Source organism: Pituophis catenifer, unplaced genomic scaffold (assembly GCF_029215685.1).
Source record: "Pituophis catenifer annectens isolate HBS135680 unplaced genomic scaffold, rPitCat1.0.hap2 SCAF_2, whole genome shotgun sequence".
Taxonomy (NCBI): domain Eukaryota; kingdom Metazoa; phylum Chordata; class Lepidosauria; order Squamata; family Colubridae; genus Pituophis; species Pituophis catenifer.
The window spans coordinates 88,169,016-88,192,890 of NW_027256882.1; the positions used below are offsets into that span (position 1 = coordinate 88,169,016).

The 23,875-nt window shown below is 35.3% G+C and overlaps 1 protein-coding gene across 2 annotated transcripts in view; it reads left to right on the forward strand.

The window, feature by feature from the left end:
* The window catches only part of RNF123 (ring finger protein 123), a 95,397-nt gene that overhangs the window by 6,082 nt on the left and 65,440 nt on the right, over positions 1-23,875 (forward strand). For both annotated transcript variants that reach the window (XM_070937113.1, XM_070937114.1), the window contains exons 4-21: positions 3,534-3,613; positions 4,102-4,199; positions 6,063-6,117; positions 6,482-6,567; positions 7,032-7,118; positions 7,377-7,444; positions 8,526-8,651; positions 9,359-9,467; positions 11,531-11,635; positions 12,761-12,886; positions 12,998-13,090; positions 13,899-13,972; positions 18,327-18,444; positions 18,735-18,834; positions 19,675-19,736; positions 20,820-20,891; positions 22,153-22,273; positions 23,003-23,104. In XM_070937113.1, coding sequence (XP_070793214.1) covers positions 3,534-3,613; positions 4,102-4,199; positions 6,063-6,117; positions 6,482-6,567; positions 7,032-7,118; positions 7,377-7,444; positions 8,526-8,651; positions 9,359-9,467; positions 11,531-11,635; positions 12,761-12,886; positions 12,998-13,090; positions 13,899-13,972; positions 18,327-18,444; positions 18,735-18,834; positions 19,675-19,736; positions 20,820-20,891; positions 22,153-22,273; positions 23,003-23,104 — 1,682 coding nt within the window. The remainder of the gene's footprint in view (positions 1-3,533; positions 3,614-4,101; positions 4,200-6,062; positions 6,118-6,481; positions 6,568-7,031; positions 7,119-7,376; positions 7,445-8,525; positions 8,652-9,358; positions 9,468-11,530; positions 11,636-12,760; positions 12,887-12,997; positions 13,091-13,898; positions 13,973-18,326; positions 18,445-18,734; positions 18,835-19,674; positions 19,737-20,819; positions 20,892-22,152; positions 22,274-23,002; positions 23,105-23,875) is intronic.

Genomic DNA, 23,875 nt, shown 5'->3' on the forward strand with positions numbered 1-23,875 from the left:
CAACAAGCCGGCCTAGCTTAAATGGTTTTAATGGGGATTTTTAATCTTTTAATTTTATTGATTTTTGGGTTTTAAATTGGGAAATTTTTGATTTTGTAGATTTGGGATTTTAAATTGGTAATGCCGCTGATTTAATCTATTTTAGTCTTTTCTTAACTTTTGTACTATATGTGTTTTAATTTCTGGCTGTCCACCGCCCTGAGTCCCCCTGGGGAGAAGGGCAGTATATAAGTTTAATAAAATAAAATAAAATAAATAAATAAATAAATAAAATCTATGCAACACTCAGAAAAGTGTGCATGCTTTATAAATGTTAAATAGTAACTGCAAACATTTATAGTTCTTGAGACTTGTAATAACATTTGTAATCTGAAAATCAGTATCCACTAAATTTCATATAAAGATGTGAAATTAATCAGTTTCAGGTTTTTCAGTGTGATTCTAATTGAGTCCATCCACTTGGCTACTGGTTGTCTCTTCTTTTTTCTTCTACCTGTTCCCAGCATTTGAGCTGAGTCTTCATAATGTATCCAAAATAAAATAATTTGAACCTGGTCATTTGTGCCTTGAGTGTAAGAACTCTGGATTTATTTCTTTGATAAGCCACTGGCTTGTTTTCTAGGCTGTCCTCTGTATTCTCAGGAGCCTTCTCCAACACCAAAGTTCAAAAATATCAATACTTTTCCTATTTTGCTTCATTAGAGTCCTCCTTTGAATTATTACAGGGTTACAGGTATTGTAGGCATAGACAAATCACAGCATCTGAATATATTTTTCAAGGTTTTCATGGCTGCTCTACCAAGTGCTGCTCTGCTGCATATTTCTTGACTGCTTGTTGTCTACTGTTGATCGTTGACCCTAAAAACATTCTCCCATTTCATTATGAGCATTGTCAGTTCTAAGGTTGGTTGGTTGGTTGGTTGATTGTTGTAACTGTTGTCATTAGTTTAGTGGTCTTTATATTTAATCTTGATTCCATTTTTTAATTCAGCTCCTTTTATTACTAAAGTGTGCAGATCCGTTGCATTTTATTAACTTTCAGATAGCATCATCAGCGTAGTGTATGTTGTTATTGTTAGTTATACTATATATTGTTATTGATAGTTATAAAGCTATCATCTTCTTCCCCTTAATACAACTTCACGATATGGCCTTGTTTCATTCCTTTACCAACCTGAAGCCAGTCTGTTTGAATATGTTCTGTCTGTACTATGGTTTCCTGACCTATATATAGATTTCTCATGAGGCCAATAAGATGTTCATAAGGCCTTAAGAAAAGCTTTTTCATTTCATATTTTATATGTTAAATTCAAATATAATTACATGATAATTCCTTTTATTTTTGTCCCTAGATAGTACATGCAAATTCAGCCCAGTACTACTGCTGCTAGAGTTTCATGTGAATATGTCTTAGGACAAATGCATGTTGTACATTTTTATTTAAAGATCTGTTAGGGTCAAATTATACTTAGCAACTGAACTCACAACTGAGTTGCTAGTGTTGTTAAAAATAACTTTCATCCCATTTTACTTTTGATCAGGGGAGGTTACCAGGAGGAGGACTGGAGTGGTTTCTTGTTGCTTTGCTGCAGCTTTCCCAGACTGTTTATTCTTTAAGCATTCCATTTCAATATTTTTTATTTGGAGTTAGAGAATTTTCTGTGTCAAATTTCTTTGATCAGTTTATTAAGATCATAGAGATAATTTGGATAGAAACAAAGGTGCTTTTTGGAAGCATATTTCCCACTATTTTGAAACTGAAGCTGTATAAAACTTTTAATATTATTAAATAGGCTTATAGTAATTTTTTTAAAAAAATGATTTCCAACCCATTTGAGACCCTTATTTTCTCAACCCTCTATCATATGAACTTATCAGTTTATTTTATTTATTTTATTTATTGGTTCGATTTATATGCCACCCTTTTTCGGAGACACAGGGTGGCTTACAATGCGTTAAGCAATAGCCTTCATACTTTTGTATATACCTGCTTAGTAGGGCTTTTGGCGCCTCCCAAGCGGTGTTCGTTTTTATACAAAGTCACCTTATTGCCCCCACAAACCGGGTCCTCATTTTACCTACCTCGAAAGGATGGAAGGCCGAGTCAACCTTGAGCCTGGTGAGATTTGAACTTGCAATAATTGCAGGCACCTGGTGTTACTTAACAGTGCTTTAATCTGCTGTACCACCAAGTTGCTATCATTCTACAAATATTCTGGCAAACATTTTTTTTTCCCAAGTGCAAAACTATTTTAGAGAGATGTGGCACATCACGTAACTCATGGATTCCATTTAGCTTGCTAGGTCACAATTAAGTGGGCTTCGCTTATTATATGAGTTCAGTGGGAAGTTGGAAATCATCTTGCCATTGGCATATTGAATATGTATAACATTGTACAAAATTCAGGGCAAGTCTAAAGTTTGCTTATAAGCACCTAGGCAAAAGCCAGGATTTTTGGGACAATGTGTTCTGGACAGTAGAGGTAAAGATAGAGTTATTTGATCAAAGTACCAGAAGACATGTTTGGCCAAAATCATAGATAACATTTCACAGAAGACCTGAATAACAGTTGTAAAGCATGGTTGTGGAAATGTTATGGTTTGGGGCTGTTTTCCTGCATCATAATCTGGGCAGTTTACCATTATACTAAATTCTTCATTGTGCAAGAAGATGTTTAGGATAAAGCGAGATCATTTGTTAGAGGATTGAAGATGAACTGAAAGTGAACCTTTCAATGTGACAATGACCTGAAGTATTCCACTTAACCTACAAAGGAAATTAAGAGTTCTGGAATTGCCAAGTCAAAGCCTGGATCAAAATCCTATCCAGATGCTGTGGAGTAATTTGAAAAGGGCTGTACATGCAAAAATTCCCCCAAATATCCACAGCTAGAAAAATTTTGCATGGAGGAGTGGGAAAAAAGTACTTCCCAGTCAGTGTCATGTTGTTTCTACCATAGGGAGCAATAGCAGGTATTAGAGCAAAGAATATCCTTACTTTATGCATTGAAGGAAATGGCATATCTCATTTAATTTTTTGTTAAATAATTGATTTTCAAAGACAATTTTTATATTTTGTTCAATTAAATTTTCTTTATATATTCTTTGAAAATAAAATATTGATATGCCCACATTTCTTAAAAAAGAAAAAAAATTTCACACAGGATGAATTTACTTTTTTACATGACTGTAGCTTTATTACACTGCTACTTAGCCAAGGAAAATGTTGAAATAATTTAGGAAATCTGATCTATAATTTATACAAATCTCTTCACAGAAAGTCATTTTTTCTTCTGTTCAGTCATGTCCCTGTGATTTTGTTGCCAAGGTTTTTCAGAAGTAATTTGCTATTGCCTCCTTTCTCCTACTTCCAGAACGTGACTGACCCAAGATCACTCACCTGGCTTTCATGCCTGAGGCTGACTAGAACTCACAGTCTCCTGGTTTCTGGCTTAATGCCTTAACCACTACACCAAACTGGCTCTCATAGAAAGTCATGTAGGACCCCTAAAAATAGTTCTTTTTATTCCTAGGAAGCACCTATCATTTCAAAATCTACAAGAACATATAGAGCAATTATTAACAGAAAATGCCAGCTCAGAAGATGGTCAAGGTAGGTATCTGTTTGGTTACTATGTTAAGGTGACATAGAATAGCATCTTAGGAAAAATGAACCTTGTCTTTTTTTGATCCTGTATGGCAGCATTTCTCAAAATGTGGGTCACAAGAATTAACTGGATGTTTTCACTAGTTAGTACAGAATATGCTGAATGCAAAGCAGCAGGAAAATTTCAGATAATCTGTAGTAAACTGGAGTACTATTATTCTTCCTTTTCAACATGCTATGTTTCCCTTGAAGAGGAATAGTACGGTATTTTTCAGAGTATAAGACACACTCTTGTGCATTCTTTTTTGAGTAATGCAAAACTTTCACTGATAGATTTATTATTTCTATTGAAATGCATGTTAAAATATGGTTATTAACTATAACACTTCCTTCCTAAAATTCATTTCTGCCAGAAAATTACATATATATCGCCTGTTGGATTTCTTGTTGATTTCCACACTTTTCTCATTATACGTTCTGCAATTTTGTTTCAGATCAAACTGTAGATGGCAGACTTGGTCCTTCAACTGTAGTGCTGGATCATACTAGTGGCTTTGAAGGGCTCCTGCTTGTTGATGATGATCTACTTGGAGTAAGTGTGATTTAATATGATAATATTCTTGTAGATATAGGAAAAAAACCTTCTGTTCTTCCTTTCATAGGTAAACTATTTGTCAGCATTGATATGGGTTAACAATAATTTGAGATCCTATGTAGCAAAAAAACTATAACTGTAGTTTTCTATTCTAATTTAAAATAGTCGTCTTTCTTTTTTTTTGCCCCCTATTACTGTTAAAATCTCACATTCATAAAATTTTGCCTACTGCAGATATAATCAAGTGGTGATATCTTTAGTATGCTTGTGGCTTAGGTACATAAATTGGCAGAGGTAGCTGTCAACCACTGATCGAAAAGCCTAATCCATTTGGCAGGGAAAAAAACATAAGGCAGCTGAAATAAATCTGTATAATCAATTGGTTCCAGTATTCTTCTTCCGGAAAATGTTCCATGTCTACCACCTATTTTATGGTATTCCCTGTTATTCCTTTACTAAAATATTTACTTTGCATGTTGCCTTTCCATTTCCTTAGCATAGTTATAGTAATAAAAATATTATGTAATAATTATTTAATTTAAAAAATTATATTCATTTAAATTTAAATAATCCTAAAGTCATAATTAACAAGTTCGAAGGCATGACAATTAAATAGAGTTCTTTTTTCTGGTGGTGAAATATTTGCATTGCATGTATCCTGTTTAATTGTATATTGACTGCATATTATTCACAACAATGTGGAATCATAGCTGCCAGTTCTTTAGCAGTTATTGGCCTTCATATTCATTGAGTTTTCATTATTATTTGTTTAGATTTGCTTATTTATCTGGAGTCACTTTGGATAGTGGATTGGTAGTATATAAATTCAATAAGTAAAGAAATTTATTTAGTTTATTATTATTATTAATTAGATTTGCTAAGTCCACAGGACTCCAAAAAGACACTGGGCATGTTGCAAAATATCAAATACATAATTAAAATACAGTCAAAAACATAACAAAGATAATTGCCTGGACAAAATAATAATAACTGTAAAAAACGCAACAGGGACTCCATTAACACATGGACCTCAGGCAGGCCTGGGAGCAAAGCTTAGTCTTAAAGGAGTTCTGGAACACTTGGAGAATGGGAGCAATTTGTCTCTTGGTGGGAATGCTATTCCAATGGGCAGGGGATGTGACAGAGAATATATGTTTTCCCAGTCCCACAGCATGACAATATTTAATTGAAGGCAGCTGGAACTCACCTACTCTGTCTAAATGCTTGGGTGGACACAATAACTGGAGACAGGCAGATATTCTTTGTTGCTCTCCACTTAAACTACTCTTTCCCATTAGTTTCTACTGTTTGTGTGTGCTGTTGATAATCTTTTTCATGTACTTGGAGGTTTTATTTGAGAGTTTTCTTGCCAATCATGTTGCTCACTAGATTCAGTCTCTTAGTTGGGGAAGAAGAAGCAAATCCACCTCTCTACTGAGCCTATCAATCAATGTAGTCATGCACCACTTACATTAACAGTCCAGGCAGTCAGCTAAACTGCCCTGAAAACAGAGGATGTTATCATTCTTCCTTTATAAAGGTCATTTATTACTCTTGGTTTTGCTGTTGGTTGTTAGAATCACATCTGAACCATCTATATGCACGTGTATTTTATTATCCTTTCTGATGAGCTTTCAGGCTATTAGTTTACACTGATTCTTAACCTGTTTATATAACTATGTGGTTTGATTGTAGTCTAATACATGTGTCATCTGCAGGAGTAGCTTTCTCACATTATCACTAGCTAGTAGTTTGAGATTTGGATCTTTGGAAGTAACACAATACTTTAACTTTCTTTCTTCTGAAATAAAGTACAATGAAAGCCTTGTGACAATCCCTTTTCTTTGTTTCTTGTATTAGGTGATTGGGCATAGTAACTTTGGTTCTATTAGAGCTACTACCTGTGTATATAAAGGTAAGATTAAAGTAGGGCAACCTTAGAAAGATACTGGTTCAAGTTGGAAGACAGATGTAGCAAACAAATTAAAATGAAGATTTATTATCCAATTAATCTCTGGCTTGAATTTTTATGTTACAGATATCTTAGCTATTTTGCAAGAAATGTTTGACAATGAAGTAATTATTTTTATTGTACAGCTAATAAATAATGCTTATAAAAGCAAGGGATTTTGGAAAAGAAAGAATGAATTTATCCTTTTGAATTCCTTTGGATGATGAACCTTTAGAATTCTTTTAAGTGTTTGTAAATCTTGACAAGTAATTGCAATCTAAACCATGTAACTGGAACTTTGCTGCATGTCACTTACATTCCCTTTTAGGTAAATGGATCTATGAGGTACTGATTTCATCCCAAGGTCTCATGCAGATTGGCTGGTGCACTCTCAATTGTCGGTTCAATCAAGAGGTAATGTTACAGCATTGCATACACAGTATTGCCACTTTTTCTAAATATTATTAAACAATCACTTGTTGTATTTCAAAGTCTTGGGCAGTATTGAGAAATCTATGAGTGGGCATTTACCCAATTTTGAGATCAGTAATTCTTGTATTTCTTACTATTTTTTCATATGACACTGACAATAATTTATGGAAAGGGAAGCATCATTATAACAAAATATTTAAAAAACATTAATGACAAGTGATGCAATATTCCAGCCTTAAGCTAACCTTTCTACTCTAGTTCTGTACATTTTATGCTTGTAAACAAAAGGGAAATACTAAGTTAAAGCCTAAAACATATTTTAAACATCTTAACTCTTATAGTGAGATACTGACGACGAGATTACTGAAAAAGTATGGTATGAGAATACAAAATGGGATAGTAGCCCAAATAATTTTAGTTAAAGTTTGTTCTTGGCTCTTACAAAGGAAGGAGTTGGGGACACACCAGATTCATATGCTTACGATGGGAATCGAGTGCGCAAGTGGAATGTGACTACAACTAACTATGGGAAAGTAAGTGTTCCTAATTATTTTACTTGGAAAGTAGCAGTTGAGTCTGAATATGTAGCTGTCTTCATTCCATATTGCAAAACAGAAGGCTATAGTTTATTATATTTCTTAGACTGGAGAGGAAAGAAGATTGGGCTATGGAATGGGATATGAAACAGAAAGATAATGTAATCAAGGAGGTATACATGTTTGATAAATTTGAAAATAACCTTGAGAGAATGCTGTTTACATGTTTTCAGAAAAACGCTTTTTTTCTTCCAGTCTTGGGCAGCAGGAGACATTGTCAGCTGTTTAATAAACCTTGATGAGGGAAACATTTCTTTCTGTTTGTAAGTATTGTGTTCAAAATCTCCTGGGTATCACTTGATTCAGAAGTCTAACAACATTTCAACGTCACATCTTCTATATGTACTGTATCTATAGTATTGTATCATTTAAAATCTACAGAGAACTGTTACTATATAGCAGAATGTTCACTGGAATACTGTGTGTGAAGGGCAGTGATAACTAATATTTAGTAATCGGGAATCATACTTTTTTTTTAAAAAAATGGCTTTATTTGGCCTCTGGATATATAGGAGACATGACTGGTGATGTCATTTGAGTTAGTGAGCTAAACTTTTTGGCCTGAATGTTCATTTTCAGGGACAGTTTTTAAGATGCAAACCAGGAGCCTTTAGCTTTGCTGAGAGGCACAAACCCATTTTGTTCTTAAACTTTGCCATAGGAAAAACATTGCCTAAAGTAAACTTTTTATAAAAGTTAATCAAGATTGAAAGACAAGGCTTTGGACCCATGATCTTATGGATTTAATAGAAAAAAGAAGTAGAAAGCAAGCAAATTTAGTTACTTGGTCTAATCTTAGCAGTATAATCTGATGGTAGTTCGTCCTTCCATTAAATACATGCACATATGCCTCTGTACAGCTCTTAGGAAATCTGATATACTTGATACAGCAACTAAAAATAACATAGATTCCCTTAATGCAAAACCCCCAACTTGCTAATACTGAGAAAACTAAAAATTAGTAATAGTCTAAATGGATCGTTCTGACTGTTTTGCCAAATGATTACTTTTATGACCAGTGTTATAGAATGGCTTGTTCTTCTGACACATAAGCTTCTGCAGAGAAAATAGCATAGGCCTGAATCACTTAGTGGCATTCTGAGACCAAATACAATCTTAGGGCTCTTTACCTTTGCAGATAAAATCTAGGTGTGGGTCATAGCAATGGGTGAGCAAATTCTGCCCTTAGGCTTTAGACTCTGTTTTATATTATTTGTTTCCAATGGGGGAGGAGAAGCTACATGGCTTTAAATATTTCTGCATTTTTCTTGTGACTGCCATATAAATCCTTTATGATAAATTGTATGAACCCTAAAAAAAATTCTTTAATTTTTCTCCCTTCAGGAATGGTGTGTCTCTGGGGACAGCTTTCGATAATATTTCAAGAGGCTCTGGCATGGCCTATTTCCCTGCCATCAGTCTGTCATTCAAGGAATCCGTTGCCTTTAACTTTGGTAGCCGCCCACTCCGATATCCTTTTAAAAAGTTTTAACCAAACAGTGGAAAAATTCTTGCTGAGAAATGTCAATATCTAAAATGTATTATTTTTCCTTATTCATGTTCCTGTTAGCTTTTCAGTGATCCATTGAATCTTACAGTTATAATGCCTAGAAAAAATACTTTCTTAGTGCATCTTGAACATATTTTACTTTTGTTACTCAGTAAAAGTGAAGAATAACCATATAAGGTTTGTTTTTTAATTGAGGAACACCTAGTACTTGAATTGAAATTTGGACAGGGGATTTCATCTTGTGCTTTTGATTTAAGATGCTGTGCCAGATTTTCCCCCCCCTCTATGTGGAGTTTTAAGAAAAGAACAGAGACTAATAAGGATAATAGTAAAATTAATCCTATGTGTTTTCACTTCCCACCATTTGCTCCTTAAGGTGGGGAAAATACAAACACTATAATGTGCACCTAAAATAGACTTGGCAATTAAAAAAATAAGAATAGCAAGTATCCAAAAAGAATCCAGAAAAAAAAAAACCCTGCAGGAAATCTCTCCCTTGCCCACTGCATGATGCAGTCACACTTGTAAGACATTATTGCTCTCTATGGACTTTGCTCCTCTCCCAGAGAATCAAGGGCTGCTCTTGCCTCTTTCTGTCCCAGGCATTTAGAAACTTGGGCTCAAAGAAGTAAATTGCTTTCCAGTATATTTCTTAATAATTCCTTACATATCCAGTGGAGGGGTATCAGCCCTTACAGGATAAGCCAGCGGCAGATCTGATGAAAGCTCACAAGCTCCTGGGATATCTCAACAATGTTATTAAAATGGATGTTTCGGTAAGACCGTGTTTTCAATGTTACATTTATATAGACATGTTCTATTAAAAATGCATGGATTTAGTTAAATTTATTTTATTTAGGTGTGTATATAATGTATAAATATTTATGCTACTCAGCCAAAGCTCTTTCAATCACTTTCAAAGAATTAAGTAATAGAACACTCCTAAAACACAACAAAACAGGATTAACATTTTAGTGTAGTAAAAAAAATATTCTAAAGCAGGGATGTCAAACTTGATTTCATTGAGGGTCGCATCAGGGTTTTGTTTGACCTTGGGGGGGGGGGGCTGAGGTGGGCATGGTGAGGGTGGGAATGGCCAGCTCTAGGTCACTTGTGTCAGGGTCTGCCTATGGTGGCCTGAGTGCTCTGCCAGTGAAAACAGAGCTTGGGAGCCCGTTTTCGCTGGCAGAGGCACCACGGGCCGGTCTTTCACTGATTCCAGAGTGGCCCCGCAGACCAGATCTAAGTACCCCAATGTGCCGCATGCGGCCCATGGGCCTTGAGTTTGACACCCCTGTTCTAAATGATTTGAACAAAGAACACTTCCTCTGTGTTTTATTTTATGAAGATTAAGCTTTGTTATCTTCAGGTGTATATGTGTGTTTATCAAAAATTAAAATAAGTATGATAAATGCCTCTTTGCTACACCTATGCAGGCTCTGTGGCACTATATTTGGAGTTTGAAATATTAGTAAGATGAAAGGGAAATACCTAAGTTTCAAATTAGATGGGTTTTTTTGAGTGGTGGAGAATAATGGGGAAGTCTGTTGCCCTCCTGTATCTATTTTGTGAAATCTAATGAAATGAAACAAGTAAAATATTCAACGTATATAGCCATCCATTCCACAAAACAGCTCTGGCAGCTTACAGCAGGCTAAAGTAATATAGGAACACTAAGTAAAATAATAGCAGTCAAGAGACCAAACCACTTTAAACTACAGGCTCCAACTCTTATAAGTTATGCACTCCTATGGGAACACAACCATATAAGAGCCTTCTGAAAGACTGCTTTGGTGTGTACTAGTCTATTCTCAGCAGGATTGGTGTTCAACAACTGAAAAGTCCTGCTTCCTGGCTCCCGTAGATTTCTATGATTAACAGGACTCTGCTGGATCTAAGGAGATGGTCATGCAAAAATCCTGGTCCTTAAATTGCACCTGGAAGTACACTGGCAAACAATGCAAGCTTGTGGAGAAAATGTAACACGTATACCCCAAGGCTATTCATTTCTCTCCATTCTGATGCATTCTGTACCAACTGCAGCTTCCAGATGCTCTTCAAAGACAGGCCCATGTAGAATGTGCTGCAGTGACCCAGTCAGGAGATTAAAGTGTAACTGACCTTAAGAGATGAGCTCCTAGTCTAAGAAAAGGCACTTCTGGTACTGAAGATGAATTTGTGTGCCGCCCATCCTGGCCACAGCTGTCACATGTTCCTCAAACAGGAGCTGTGAATCCAGGAGAACCCCAGGTTGCATACTGGTTCTGTTTGGGGTACCACAACCTTACCTGGAACAAGAGATAACAAATCCTTGGATCTAAGTGATTCAAAAATCAACAGCCATTTAGACTTGCTAGGGAGGAGCTGAAGCCTGTTCTTCCTCATTCAGATCCCCCACAGCCTCTAGACAGAGTCAGAACCTCCACTGCAGCATTCAGTTCAGTTGGGGGTGGGGGAGAAAATGTAAAGCTGGGTATCGTATTATGCTGTAACAATAATTGAATTTTATCTGTCCTTCCCCTGAAAATAGCAGATAATAATGAACAGCATTAGGTGCAAGGGAATTGCTGAACTTAATGAAATATAGCACATAGTAATCTTTCAATGTGGCATCATCTGGTATTGGAACTACAGGGCCAAAATTTTTCAAGTAACCACTATATATGGTAGTATCTAGATAATGCCAGATTTGTCAGGATAATAATGAACTTGTTGCCTTTCTAAGGAACTATTGTGTATTTCTGGATCAGAGACCTGTTTCAAGGACTTTCTTAAGAAAATTCATGTAAATTAAGGATCTATTTAAAAAATTTGTGCAATCCTGAGTTTTCTCTTTCAGGAAGGGAAGCTGGTAGAAAGGGACTCTTCCACCTGGCAACTCCAGGGGGAACCAACAATACTCATCACCTTGGCACACATTTTTAATAATTTTGCCCCTCTTATGGTGAGTTTCCTCAATTTATATCTTAAAGATTTCTTTCAGTGTAGGATTTTCTACCTAATGTAGTAATGGAAATGTGTTTATTTAGTTGCAGAGATCATGAACTTTTTCAGCACATTCACACTATTCAGCATAAGAAACAGAATGTTGCATTTTTCCATGATAGCAAAATGGAGACTTATTTTGGATATCAATACCCATACATTCTAATCATTTACAGTTGGTATCAAGGATAGTAATATTTTGATATCTAGTGAACACAAATTTGCCTTCCTTATCTACATTGATTATTAGTAATTTTCCATGATTTTAGACATGTGTCTTTTCTATAGTTGCATGTGGAATTGCTACAGGTTAAACCTCAGAATATGGTCTTTGCAACTGAACTTTTACCATTTCTAATCAATGTCTGAATTATTGGGATCTGGTCCTCTACCTTTAATGGAGGCCTTTATGGTCTGCTTTTCAGAAGGTTATGGGGGATATGTTTCAATTAAAGTTGGGGTCGGTCATAAGGTTTTGAACATAATTTTGGATTTTATTTATTCTTCCTTCCTATATTTTGAGCTCTGTTGCCAGCCAATTTCATACTCAAAAAAGAAGCTTTGTGGAGTTATAAAATTTACTTTGTGCTGTTCTTTATGTATGAGGTGCCCAATTAAAGAGAAGCATGCTATTATGTATTTATTAATTAAGAAAATCCCCTCACCTTCAAATTGTAACACAAACCTCCCCTCTCCAACTTAACTAATTCTAGAGAGGAATTACATCTTGTCATCAGCAGAAGGGCTGCATTCTGCCATGTACAACAACAGGGTATTTTCTCCTTGTGTGTAGATCAGTTGCCTAGGGAAGGAACAGTGTTCTTTACAAAAGTTGCATAAATATCTGGAACATTGTAGGAGAAGTATGTAGTATTTTAGAAATATGGCACTAGAGTGACTGAGGAAGACAGTCATCTTGTGGAACACCTACAGTTCTCATGACATCCCAGGAATATTTTTTTCAATGAACGCTCATGAAACAACTGCAGCATGGTCTTATAGGTTCATTCTTGTATCGCTATTGGTTTGGTCTGTATAAGTGGTCATTTTCAGGTCTGCTACTTTAACGCCTCTTTTTGTACAGTGCAAAGTGTACTTGGTGGAAGATGTGCTCATGAGTTTCCTGCTTGGCATTTTGGAAGGGGGAGGAGCTGTGGAAGCACATCCTCTTATTCAGCAGTTACTGGATCTTATGTGGCTTCTCATGGAGGTGAGTTTCATTATGTCTTTTGACTCCTAGTAATTCTGGGCTGTTTCTGTTCTCTATTAGGGCTGCCTACTGTAAATTTCTACTTCTATTTCTTCTATTTCTCTTCTTCAGGATTATGAAGTTCATGAATGCCTCAAGCAGCTGTTGATGTCCCTGCTCAGAGCATACCGTTTTTCTCCCATAGTTCCTGATCTTGGCTTACAGGTGAGTGATATTATCTTGTGACATACCAGGAAAAAAATCTTGATACAAAAAACAGTGTGAAGAGACAGATTTTTCTCCCTGATTATAAACTTATGAGTTGTAAATCTCAACTTGGTGCCTACAAAATGTGTTGGATGTCCACATACTGCTACGACTAGCCATGTTACCTAGCGATTACAGCTACTGATATAACTTGCATCAGGCATCAGTTTGGAGAAGAATGTTCTAAATCATGGGTGTCAAACTCGTGGCATCACGTTGCCATCACATGACATTTTCCCACATTTATCCCATTTATGGAGCTGGGGTGGGCATGGCCTGCATGTGACGCATCTGGCCCATGGACTGCCAGTTTGACACCCCTGTTCTAATCATTTAAGAATGCAGGTAGTCCTCAACTTATGACCATAATCAGGAGTGGAATTTCTGTAGTAAGTCATTGTGGTCATAAATCAGGCCTGATTTTATGATAATTTTTACAGTGGTTGTTAAGTGTTAATCACACACAGTTGTTAAGTGAATCCAGCTGCCCAATGGTGCATTTTTGCTGGAAAGAGGCAAAAAAAGTCATAAATCACATTCACATGATTTTCACACTGCAGCTGGTCATAAAGGCAAGACAGGTTGCCAAACCCCCAAATTGCAATCATGTGACCACAGGGTGGTACAATGGTTATAAGTGCAAGTGCAGGTTACAAATCTCTTTTTTCCCCCCAGGCTAACTTTGAACCGTCATTATAGTCATAAGTCAAGGATTACCTGTTTGGTCTCTAAATTGATTGTCCTTTTTCCTCTTTTTCCTGCCCAGATCCATTATCTTCGCCTTACTATTGCTATCCTAAAACATGAGAAATCCAGGAAATACTTGCTCAATAATGTCTTGTATCCTTTCTTTATATTTATATATTGTTCATATGTTTAGATTTCTCAGTGATAATTATTCATTGAGTATTCCCAATATAGGCAATGTCAAATGTAAAATAGTGTCCTCCTGTTTTGTGAAAGCTATCGTTCAAATAATTATTAACTGTTGATTGAGGCCATGCTTTAATTCAGATTGTGTTCAGAAGTATGTATTCAGTGTATGACAGCCAAATACAGAATCTGTCTCTATTTCATTAAATCAGCATATCTGTTTTCAGGATTATGTCACAATCCTGGAAACATATGTGACTGCTTTAATTGAGCCATAGACAGGTGCTGCATTTGTGCTTCTGTTGAATCAAGCAATTCTGAAGCCTTTCTGCTGAATCAAGCATAGGTTAGGTCTGTCATTGACTACCGTGTTTCCCCGAAAATAAGACCCTGTCTTATATTTTTTTGAACCCTGAAATAAGCGTTTGACCTTATTGCCATGTGCTCAAAAGCCCGATTTTTATTATCAAGGGATGTCTTACTTTGGGGGAAACAGGGTACTTATTTGTAAATGTGTTTCAGGTAGCATTCTTTGAAGTTTGAGATATAAATATTGAGTCGTTAGAGCATGAGCAAATGGCTAGATTCTAGTTAAAGAATGCCTAAGCAATTGGAAGTTTGATAATTGCTTCCCCTTTATTTCCCTTATTTTGTTTCTCTTCACTTTTGAGGAGTATTACTGCAATAGGAAATCCTTGGATAACATTTATCCCTTTTTTATCTTAAAATTTCCATAAATAGGAGTAATATAGATTAGATTGTTTTACTTCTAATCATAATACTGTCTCCCCACCCTTTCTCAGTATTAAATCACTAACATATCTTGAACTGTTTACTGACTGATTGACTGATTATGTGCCACCCAGCTCCACTTAGAAGTAGTCTTTCTAAATTAAAACATTTTTTCTGGTTTTTTTTTTTACCTTCCCCAAACTATACATAATTTAATTATTTCTGTAAGTAAACTGTATTGTAGATTGTTAAATTTCCACTCCTATTTCACACTGGCAATTTCACTGAGTTCTACGTTATTACTTCAGGGTCTCTTAGGAAATTATCACGTTGAGTTCTTCAGCACACATCTAAAATTTTGTTTGGTGTACACAAATTTGACATACTATATGACATAATATATTATTACATGTGGTTTTAAGTAAAATCCAATTTGCATTGCCTTTTTATTGTAGTAAATAATTTGGAGTTATCTACAGAAGGCACATTAACATGACACCTATTTCTTGATCATCATATAAAAATTGAATCTGTACCTCTATAACTGGTTTGGTTCTGCAACCCAAAAAGACAGACAGACTTCAGAGGATAATTAGAACTGCAAAAAAAAAAAAAAACAATTACTACCAACCTGCCTTCCATTGAGGACCTGTATACTGTACAAATCAAAAAGAGGGCTGTGAAAATATTTACAGACCCCTCGCATCCTGGACATAAATTGTTTCAACTCCTACCCTCAAAACGTCTCTATAGAACACTGTACAGCAGAACAACTAGACACAAGAACAGTTTTTTCTCAAACGCCATCACTCTGCTAAACAAATAATTCCCTCAACACTGTCAAACTATTCACTAAGTCTGCATTACTATTACTATTAATCTTCTCATCATTTCTATCACACAACTCCTCCCACGTATGACTGTAACTTGTTGCTGTATCTGTATGGTTTATATTGAAGTATGATTTCCTAGTATGATTTGACTGCTTATTTGTACCCTATGACTATCATTAAGTGTTGTACCTTATGATTCTTTTTTTTTTTTTAATAAAAAAGTTTTTATTTTCTGATCAAACAAGTATACAATATAAACAATCATTCATACTATCATCAGAAAAAAAGAAAAAAAAATCAATTTGGTAAACTCAATCTTCAACCCCTCCTCACCACCCCCCACCCCCGACTTCCCAGAACAAAAACAGGGCATAGATTTCACCAAACATTCGCTAAAATAAACTAGCTAACTGCAAGATTTAATAACTCCCAAGACCCCTTAACTCCCCTTTTACAATTTCATCAACCTCCCTTTATATAAACACAAAGTAACATGTAATCCAATAACTCTAAGAATTTTAAAACCATTAACAAATCTTAAACATTCAAACCTAAAAACATTTTTCCCCCTCCTACTTTTCTCAAAGTTCAGATATTTTGAAATCTCATAACAAAAAATAAACCTTAGATATTCACTAATTAAATTTCTACATTTTTATAATTAACCATTAGTACATTAACTAGAAAACCAAAAAAGATTAATCAACCATTAATACATCATATTTAAAAATCAATATTCAACTTTATACTTTTTCCCCCTCAGTAGTTATAACACCTAAAACATAATCAATTTAAACCATGAATAAAACAACTGCAAAGCCAAAAAAAAAAAAAAAATTAATCTTCCATTCTTGGTTTCTTATTTTGAAATCTCATAACAAAAAATAAACCTTAGATATTCACTAATTAAATTTCTATATTTTTTAAGTTTCTAAATTTCCCCCCTTCATTATTCCTCCCTCCAATTTTTAAAATTTAAAAGATAATCAACAACATAATTAACCATTAATACATAAACTAAAAAACCAAAAAGGATTAATCAACCATTAGTACATCATATTTAAAAATCAATATTTAACTTTATACTTTTTCCCCCCTCAGTAGTTATAATACCTACAACATAATCATTTTTAACCATGAGTAGAACAACTACAAAGCCAAAAGAAAAGGTTAATCTTCCATTCTTGCTTTCTTTTTATATTTTTTCCAATCTTTCTGCATCCCTCCTACTTCTATTTTGAGGAGGTTTTTCATTTTAATTTGAGGTTGATATAACTGCAAAAATTGTCCCCTTTTTAAAAAAGTTTCCTCTGATTTAGAGCCCCCAAATCGCCTCTTCATGCTTATATAAATCAGTTCATTCCTTCGTCTGTAAAACCAAAGTTTGTCAAGAGTTTGTGAAGAAAAGTTCAATTGTTTCTTTTCTATTAAATGTATAGATGCCACTGACAAGTCTCCTTCATCTTCTGAAACTTCGAAAGTCTGGTCATTTACTACTTTTTTCCAAACCAAGTCATAATTTTGAAGGATTCTATCAATTTTTCCGAAAAGAGCAGAGAGTAAGCTCGAAAATTCTTGAGAAAATTCTTCCACCCTCTCTGCTGCAATATCTCCTGAGTTGTCATCATGCTCCGTAGTTGTTTTGATTTCCTCAGTCATTTCTGTTGTTATCCCTTTAAGAATTGCTATTTGGTTACTTATAGCTGCAGTATGATTATTCATGGCTTCTTTTATAAATTCTGTAAGTTCTGCATCAAAATCCTTACAACTCTGTAAATCAGACAACTGTTTCGTTTCTGACACCTCCAAATAGCATCCAGCACTTTCAAGATCTCCTTTCTTAGAAGCCATTTTATTTTAAAGAAATTTTCTTTCTTCCCACAACCATAAAATCATAAAGTCAGAGCCATCCTTTTGAGCAGCATTCAGCAATTTCTTTATAAACAATCTTTTCCCAAACAGCTCTTCAAAATCTATTCCAGCAACTTAAAGCCAGTCTCTGAGCACGAGTCTATTAGCAAAAACTTTTTCTAACTTTCCCTTTTAAAATCGCAACAAAGAAACGCCATCTTAACTTCCAGCTCAGAAAATCCAATTAGAAACATTGTATCCCCGGAGTTAAGTGTTATACTTGCAAAAAGCTTGTCCTCCTGCTTCTGTTCCGCCTGCTTTTTTGAAATCATTTAATCTTCTGTTTGACAGCAGAAATTGGACGCAACACCTAGCTCTGTAAAAAAAAACAGAGTCCCCCCGGATCCGGAGCTTCAGTGGGCTGAACGGGGAGCTCTCACCCTCCTAACCCCTGGAATTAATCCAGGGGTTTTCAGGGAGCTCTACCCTCACCCACCTGCTCTCCTCCCCTTCTTTTCCCGAAGGGGAGATTTTCAAGCCGTTTGACAGCTGATTAACGCTGTCAGAACGGCTCAACGGAATCACGGGGGCGGCGGTCTAAAAAGACCGTCAATGGTGCTGCGGAGCCAACCCGGAAGTCGTACCTTATGATTCTTAATGACTGTATCTTTTCTTTTTATGTACACTTGGCTGGATTAGTTACTTTATTTACAATGGGTCCATATACAACCAAATATTTGTATATTTCAGTACATAGCTTAATTTCAAACACCTTACAGAACTGACTTCAGAAAAACTTTTGGTGTGCAAAATTATTTTGACTGATTTCAGGGTGGTTCTTTTTCACTTAGATTCACTGATACACTTGTCCTGAACTACCACCCAATTTCCTTAACTCCTTCCAGATTTGATGTTCTTCGCTCGGTGGTATTTTTTTATATCAAGTCCCCTTTGCGTGTGGAGGAGGCTGGCTTACAGGAGTTGATACCCACCACCTGGTGGCCAAATCGCTTCAACAAAGAGGTGAAGAATATAATCTTGCAGTTAGGAGATTCACAGTTAAAACCTGTGATTCAGACTTTATGTAGATATATTTTGAACATAATAAAATTATACAGGTGATAGTGTGTAGCACTTTGGGGATGGCTATTGTCTTTTATCAGCTGTTTTAGCTCTTGTTTCCAAGCTTTTCCTACCCATCCCCTTTTTTATTCATGTTTTACTGTACACCTTTTTAAAAAGCCCAATTCCCCATTGGCTCTGAATGCTTTAAGTACTGTTTATAATTCTGTTGCTGCCTTCTTTAAATGCAGGGCAAAGAGAGTAAAGAGGCAAAGAATGAGAGTTCTGAAGAGAGACTGAGGAGGCGAGCATATGAGAGAGGGTGCCAGCGGCTTAAAAAACGCATTGAAGGTACAATAATGGGGTTATGAAATTTGGGCTTTCATGGCATTGAAGATCAGAATTATGCAACTTTTTATGGGCTGAAGGCTTCACTTGGCATTCAAATCTTATATGTGCTATACATGAATAGAGCAAGTAGAATTTATTACATTATTTACATTTCATTTAATTACATTAAATCTAGCTACTATTTTTGGTCATGTTTTAAATAATTTTTCATGTTTTTAATAATTTCCCCTTTTGATCACATTAAGAATGAAAAAGGTCACATGCAAGGCTCTGGTTCTTCAGCTAATACACCTATATTGGTGTATTGGTATCTATGGCTTGAAATCACTGTGATCAAGCTATAAATCATAGCTTGATTCCAGTTTGTAAATAAAATGTACAAACCAAAGCTGGGTATTGCAGTGCTGTCAATTTTGTTTGCTTTCATATTCCCAAATGTAGTACTAATCAACTCAGTTCTCCTCTTGAGTTACTTATTTGTAAAGCTTGTACATTCTATTATTCTCAAGATTATCTGGAGTGATCTAGTACAGGGTGTTAAATTCCCGGCCCACAGGCCGGATGCGTCACGTGCTGGTCATGCCCACATCTGGTTTAGCGAATGGGGGGAAGTCCCAATATGTCACGTGATGTTGCCGTGACAATGTGAGTTGGACACCCCTGTACTATAGAACTTTTATTGATGAATCTCTTCTGGGAGAATAATGAAATAATGTAAATGGGCTGGTTTTCTTTCTAGAATTTCTATATAAGACTTGAATTCATTATTGGTTTCTCAATAGAATATGGTGATGGACACACCCAATCGTTCTAAGAGATATATTATTTTTTCTTTTGTAGTGGTGGAAGAACTCCAGGTGCAGATACTGAAGCTGTTATTAAACAATAAAGATCATGGTGTGGTAAGGACAGTTTAAATAGCTGAATGACTGCAATAATTCTGAATATAAACTTGCTTTATGCTGTTGTACCGTAGTTTTTCCTTAAAGTAGTTTGCTTGTATTTTAAAAACTAAAAGGTAAGTATATTCATGCAGCTCCATACTCCTTGCTGTTAGTTTCATAAAACATTGCTTAATTTGATAAGATACTAAGAGTCCTTATTGCTGGAATTTAGAAGTTATTTGTTAAACAAATCTAATATATTACTTGATTTCCAGGGATGTATTTTGCTAACTCTTGATTTAACATCCAGATAATAAATTTGCTTTAAAGTATGTTGTTTGCCCTTTCCATTCAATATGACTATTAATTGCAGGCTGCATAATGTCATATTAAATTCTAACATTTAATAAATATGCTAAGAATTGATGCCACTCAGAATAAGTGAGTGTTTTTAGTTAGGTCTCTCCAGGTAGTTTGAATATAGTCTCTCATATGATACTTTCAGATTCTTTGAAGGAATCTTGTTTGAAATCATGTTGAATAATACAAAAATTTAGTCTGTAGTATTCAATTTTTGTATCATTTAATATAGTCACTGTTCAGAATTTTTAAAATTATAGGTAGTTCTCAGTTAATATTATCGAGACCAGCAGCTTTGTTGTAAATGCCACAGTCATAAAGCTAAAAAAATCACCTACTGATTTACAATGGCAGCCCCACTTAACAGTCTTTAAGTGAGCTATGCATGGTTGTTAAAGTTACATGATCATGATTTGCAACTTTCTTCTTGCTTTCCAACTGACTTTGCTGGAAGCTAATTTAGTAAAATAAATGCAACTGGAGCAGATTATCACGAAGTGTATGATTAATTTCAAGTTTAAATTATTCTAAACAATTGCCATTTTTAAAAAAGAAAGCCACAGTAGAAAATAGTCTGTCAGTATAAAAACTATCATATTATAAACATACAATATGAAATTTCTTTTTAAGGCCCAAATTGCACATGAAATGACCAAAATTGAAACCAAACAGTCTGATTTTAAAATATTCCATAATCTACATGAGACTCCACTACACCATTTAGTGTTGTTTTTTTTTCAGGGAGGAGCTTCCAGATACATCTTTCTAAATAAATTCCGCAAGTTTCTTCAGGAAAATGCCAGCAATCGAGGGGTAAGTGAAGATTATGTTTTTCATCAATTGTTGCATATTTGATTGTGTTGCCTAGAAGTATACTTTTTAGCAAGGATATTATTTTGCCTTAATTTATATGTTAGCAATCTTTAAAAATGTTGCTGATCAATTCCATGCTAATAGGTGCCCCATGCAGCTACATTTTCTATGTTACCCATCAGCTTCCCTATTTCATCATTCATCAAAGATTGAATGATCAGTAGCTTAATCCTAGTATAGTACTACCTTTATCAGTAGAAATGGTATATTATGGATCTAGCAAAAGACCCCCCCGCCCCCCAAGATGGAAGGGTTAGGATATTTTTCACTATGTTCCCTTGTTTCTACCTAAAGTGTATTCTGAAAGATAGGGAGGATGGCTATGGTGATTAGACTGTGGGGACAAAAAGCCCTGGATAGAAACCAATCAAGGAGAGAACCAACCTAGAACTGTCTAGGAGAAATTTCCTGACAGTTATAACAATCAGTGGAACGATCAGAAGTTATAGGTGCTCCAATACTGGAGGTTTTTATGAAGAGATTGGACAACATTTTGTCCAAAATGGTATAGGGTTTCTTGCCTGAGCAGGGGTTGGGCTAGAAGACCTCCAAGGTTCCTTTCGACTCTGTTATTCTGTTATTACAGAAAAAGGGGAGATAGGCTCAGTATCTAGTTTTCTGCCAATAGGAGTTAATTAAATTAATTAAAAGAGTTAATATTCTCAACAGTACTTGTCTTGGGAATGCTCCTGCCATTGGGAAAAATGTTATGGATGGCATTCCTTATGTGAAGTTCTGAGATATATATAGATTGTTGAAAAATTGTTAGATAATTAATGTTTCTGATTAGAATTCTTCTTTTTTTTCATAGCAATGCTCATATAGGGAAGCTTGAATGTTCCTTAGAGATTCACTTTTAATACTATATGGTGCCTGTCCTGAGAGCAGTATGTTATGATAGTACGAAAAATACTGTATTCTTTTGGACTCATACTGATGTTTTGCCTCCCCTTCCCCCATGTCTTGTTCTGATGTACACAATTCCTCTGCTTCAAATCGAAAGAGATGCTATTTTTTTTGTGGGGAAACAGGCACAAATCAGTATGGACGTATTCCATTAATAGGCGTGCCCTGCTTGTGGAAATGCAAAAAAGGAAGGGTAATAAGCATCACACATAATTAAGTGAATCGAGATATCTAGGATTACTCCTGAAACTGTTAGGTTAACTGCAGAGGACTGTTGCACTTTTTTTGCCTTTAGAATCTGACCGTGTTATGTCCTCCAGAATATATGGTGTGTTTCTTGCATCGACTCATAGCAGCCTTGAGACATTATTGGGATGAACATAAGATGAAGAATGCATCAGCACTGAATAGTGAAGGTAAAATGCCCTTATCTTTGAAAAATATGACAGCATCTATATTGGCATATGACTGAAAGTTGAATAATGGGCTTTTCAACTAAAACTAATTTCTTCTAAAGGATTCTGGAGTGATGTGATAAGATATCCTTGATCTTTTTTATCCCCAAATTACAAATTAGATCATGATATTTGGAGGATCATAGTTAATGTTCAGAAAGATTGTCATTTTAAAAAGTGCTGACATTCTCTCTTCTCACAATTAATCTGCTTACTCAAAAAGCGAGGAGAAGAACAGTTAAAATGGAGTATGGGTCAAAGTTGAAAGTAAATCCATGTTGGCCAAAATTAGCACAGACTCTGAAACATGAATTGTACCAAACTGTATTTACTATACTTTAAATCAGAAATTTGCACATAGTCTTAAAAAGTTAGCTCTTAAAAGTTGCCTCTTGTGAAAAGAATTAATATATTTCTTAAACATTATTTACTGAATTTACACTGCTCCCTTTTCTAATTTTTGCAACCCTGTGATATATGTGATGTTTTATGTTTCTGCTTTAAAACCGTAGGAATCTATTATCTCGATGTATATTTCATTCTGCAGTTATAACTTAGGTTGCTTTTTTAAAGCTGTATTCAAAAACATGTCCTAAAAATCTATATGTAATTCATAACCATCTCAGTTATTTATTATCAAAGAATACTAGTTCCTTCACCATAGATAACATGTCTGTCTATTTTATGCAGATGCTTATGTTCCCCCTCAGCTCTTTTATAATGGGAAGGTGGATTACTTTGACCTTCAGCGTCTTGGGGGACTCTTATCTCATCTCAAGAAAACTCTGAAAGGCAAGTGACTCTTTTGACACGTTATGTGTATTTAATTAAAAATAAATAATATTTATACATTTTTATAAATAAAAATATTGTTTATTTTTAATATATAAAAGATGTAAGTTTAATTTCAAATGCTCTTATCTATCCATCAATGGGATAGTAGAATAGAATAGAATAACAGTTGGAAGGGATCTTGGAGGTCTTCTAGTCCAACCCCTGCTTAGGCAGGAAACCCTACACCACTTCAGACAAATGGTTATCCAACATCTTCTTAAAAATTTCCAGTGTTGGAGCATTCACAACTTCTGAAGGCAAATTGTTCCACTGATTAATTGTTCTAACTGTCAGGAAATTTCTCCTTAGTTCTAAGTTGCTTCTCTCCTTGATTAGTTTCCAACCATTGCTTCTTGTTCTACTGTCTTTGGAGAATAGTTTGACTCCCTCTTCTTTGTGGCAACCCCTGAGATATTGGAACATGACTCCCTAGTCCTTCTTTTCATTAAACTATACATACCCAGTTCCTGCAACCGTTCTTCATATGTTTTAGCCTCCAGTCCTCTAATCATCTTAGTTTTCTCCAAAATGATAGGACCAAGTTTGGTGTGGAAAGAAAAACCAAAAGAAAAAAAAAAAAAAAAAAGGGGGGGGGGGGAAACAAGTTTGAAAATGTGCAGATGTGACTTGGGGCTGAAGAGAAAAAAAAATCCAAAAACATTCTTCCAGTATATCCCTTTGGGAAAAGCAGTTGAGCAGTATCTTAAAGTATTGGTGACTCTGCCATTT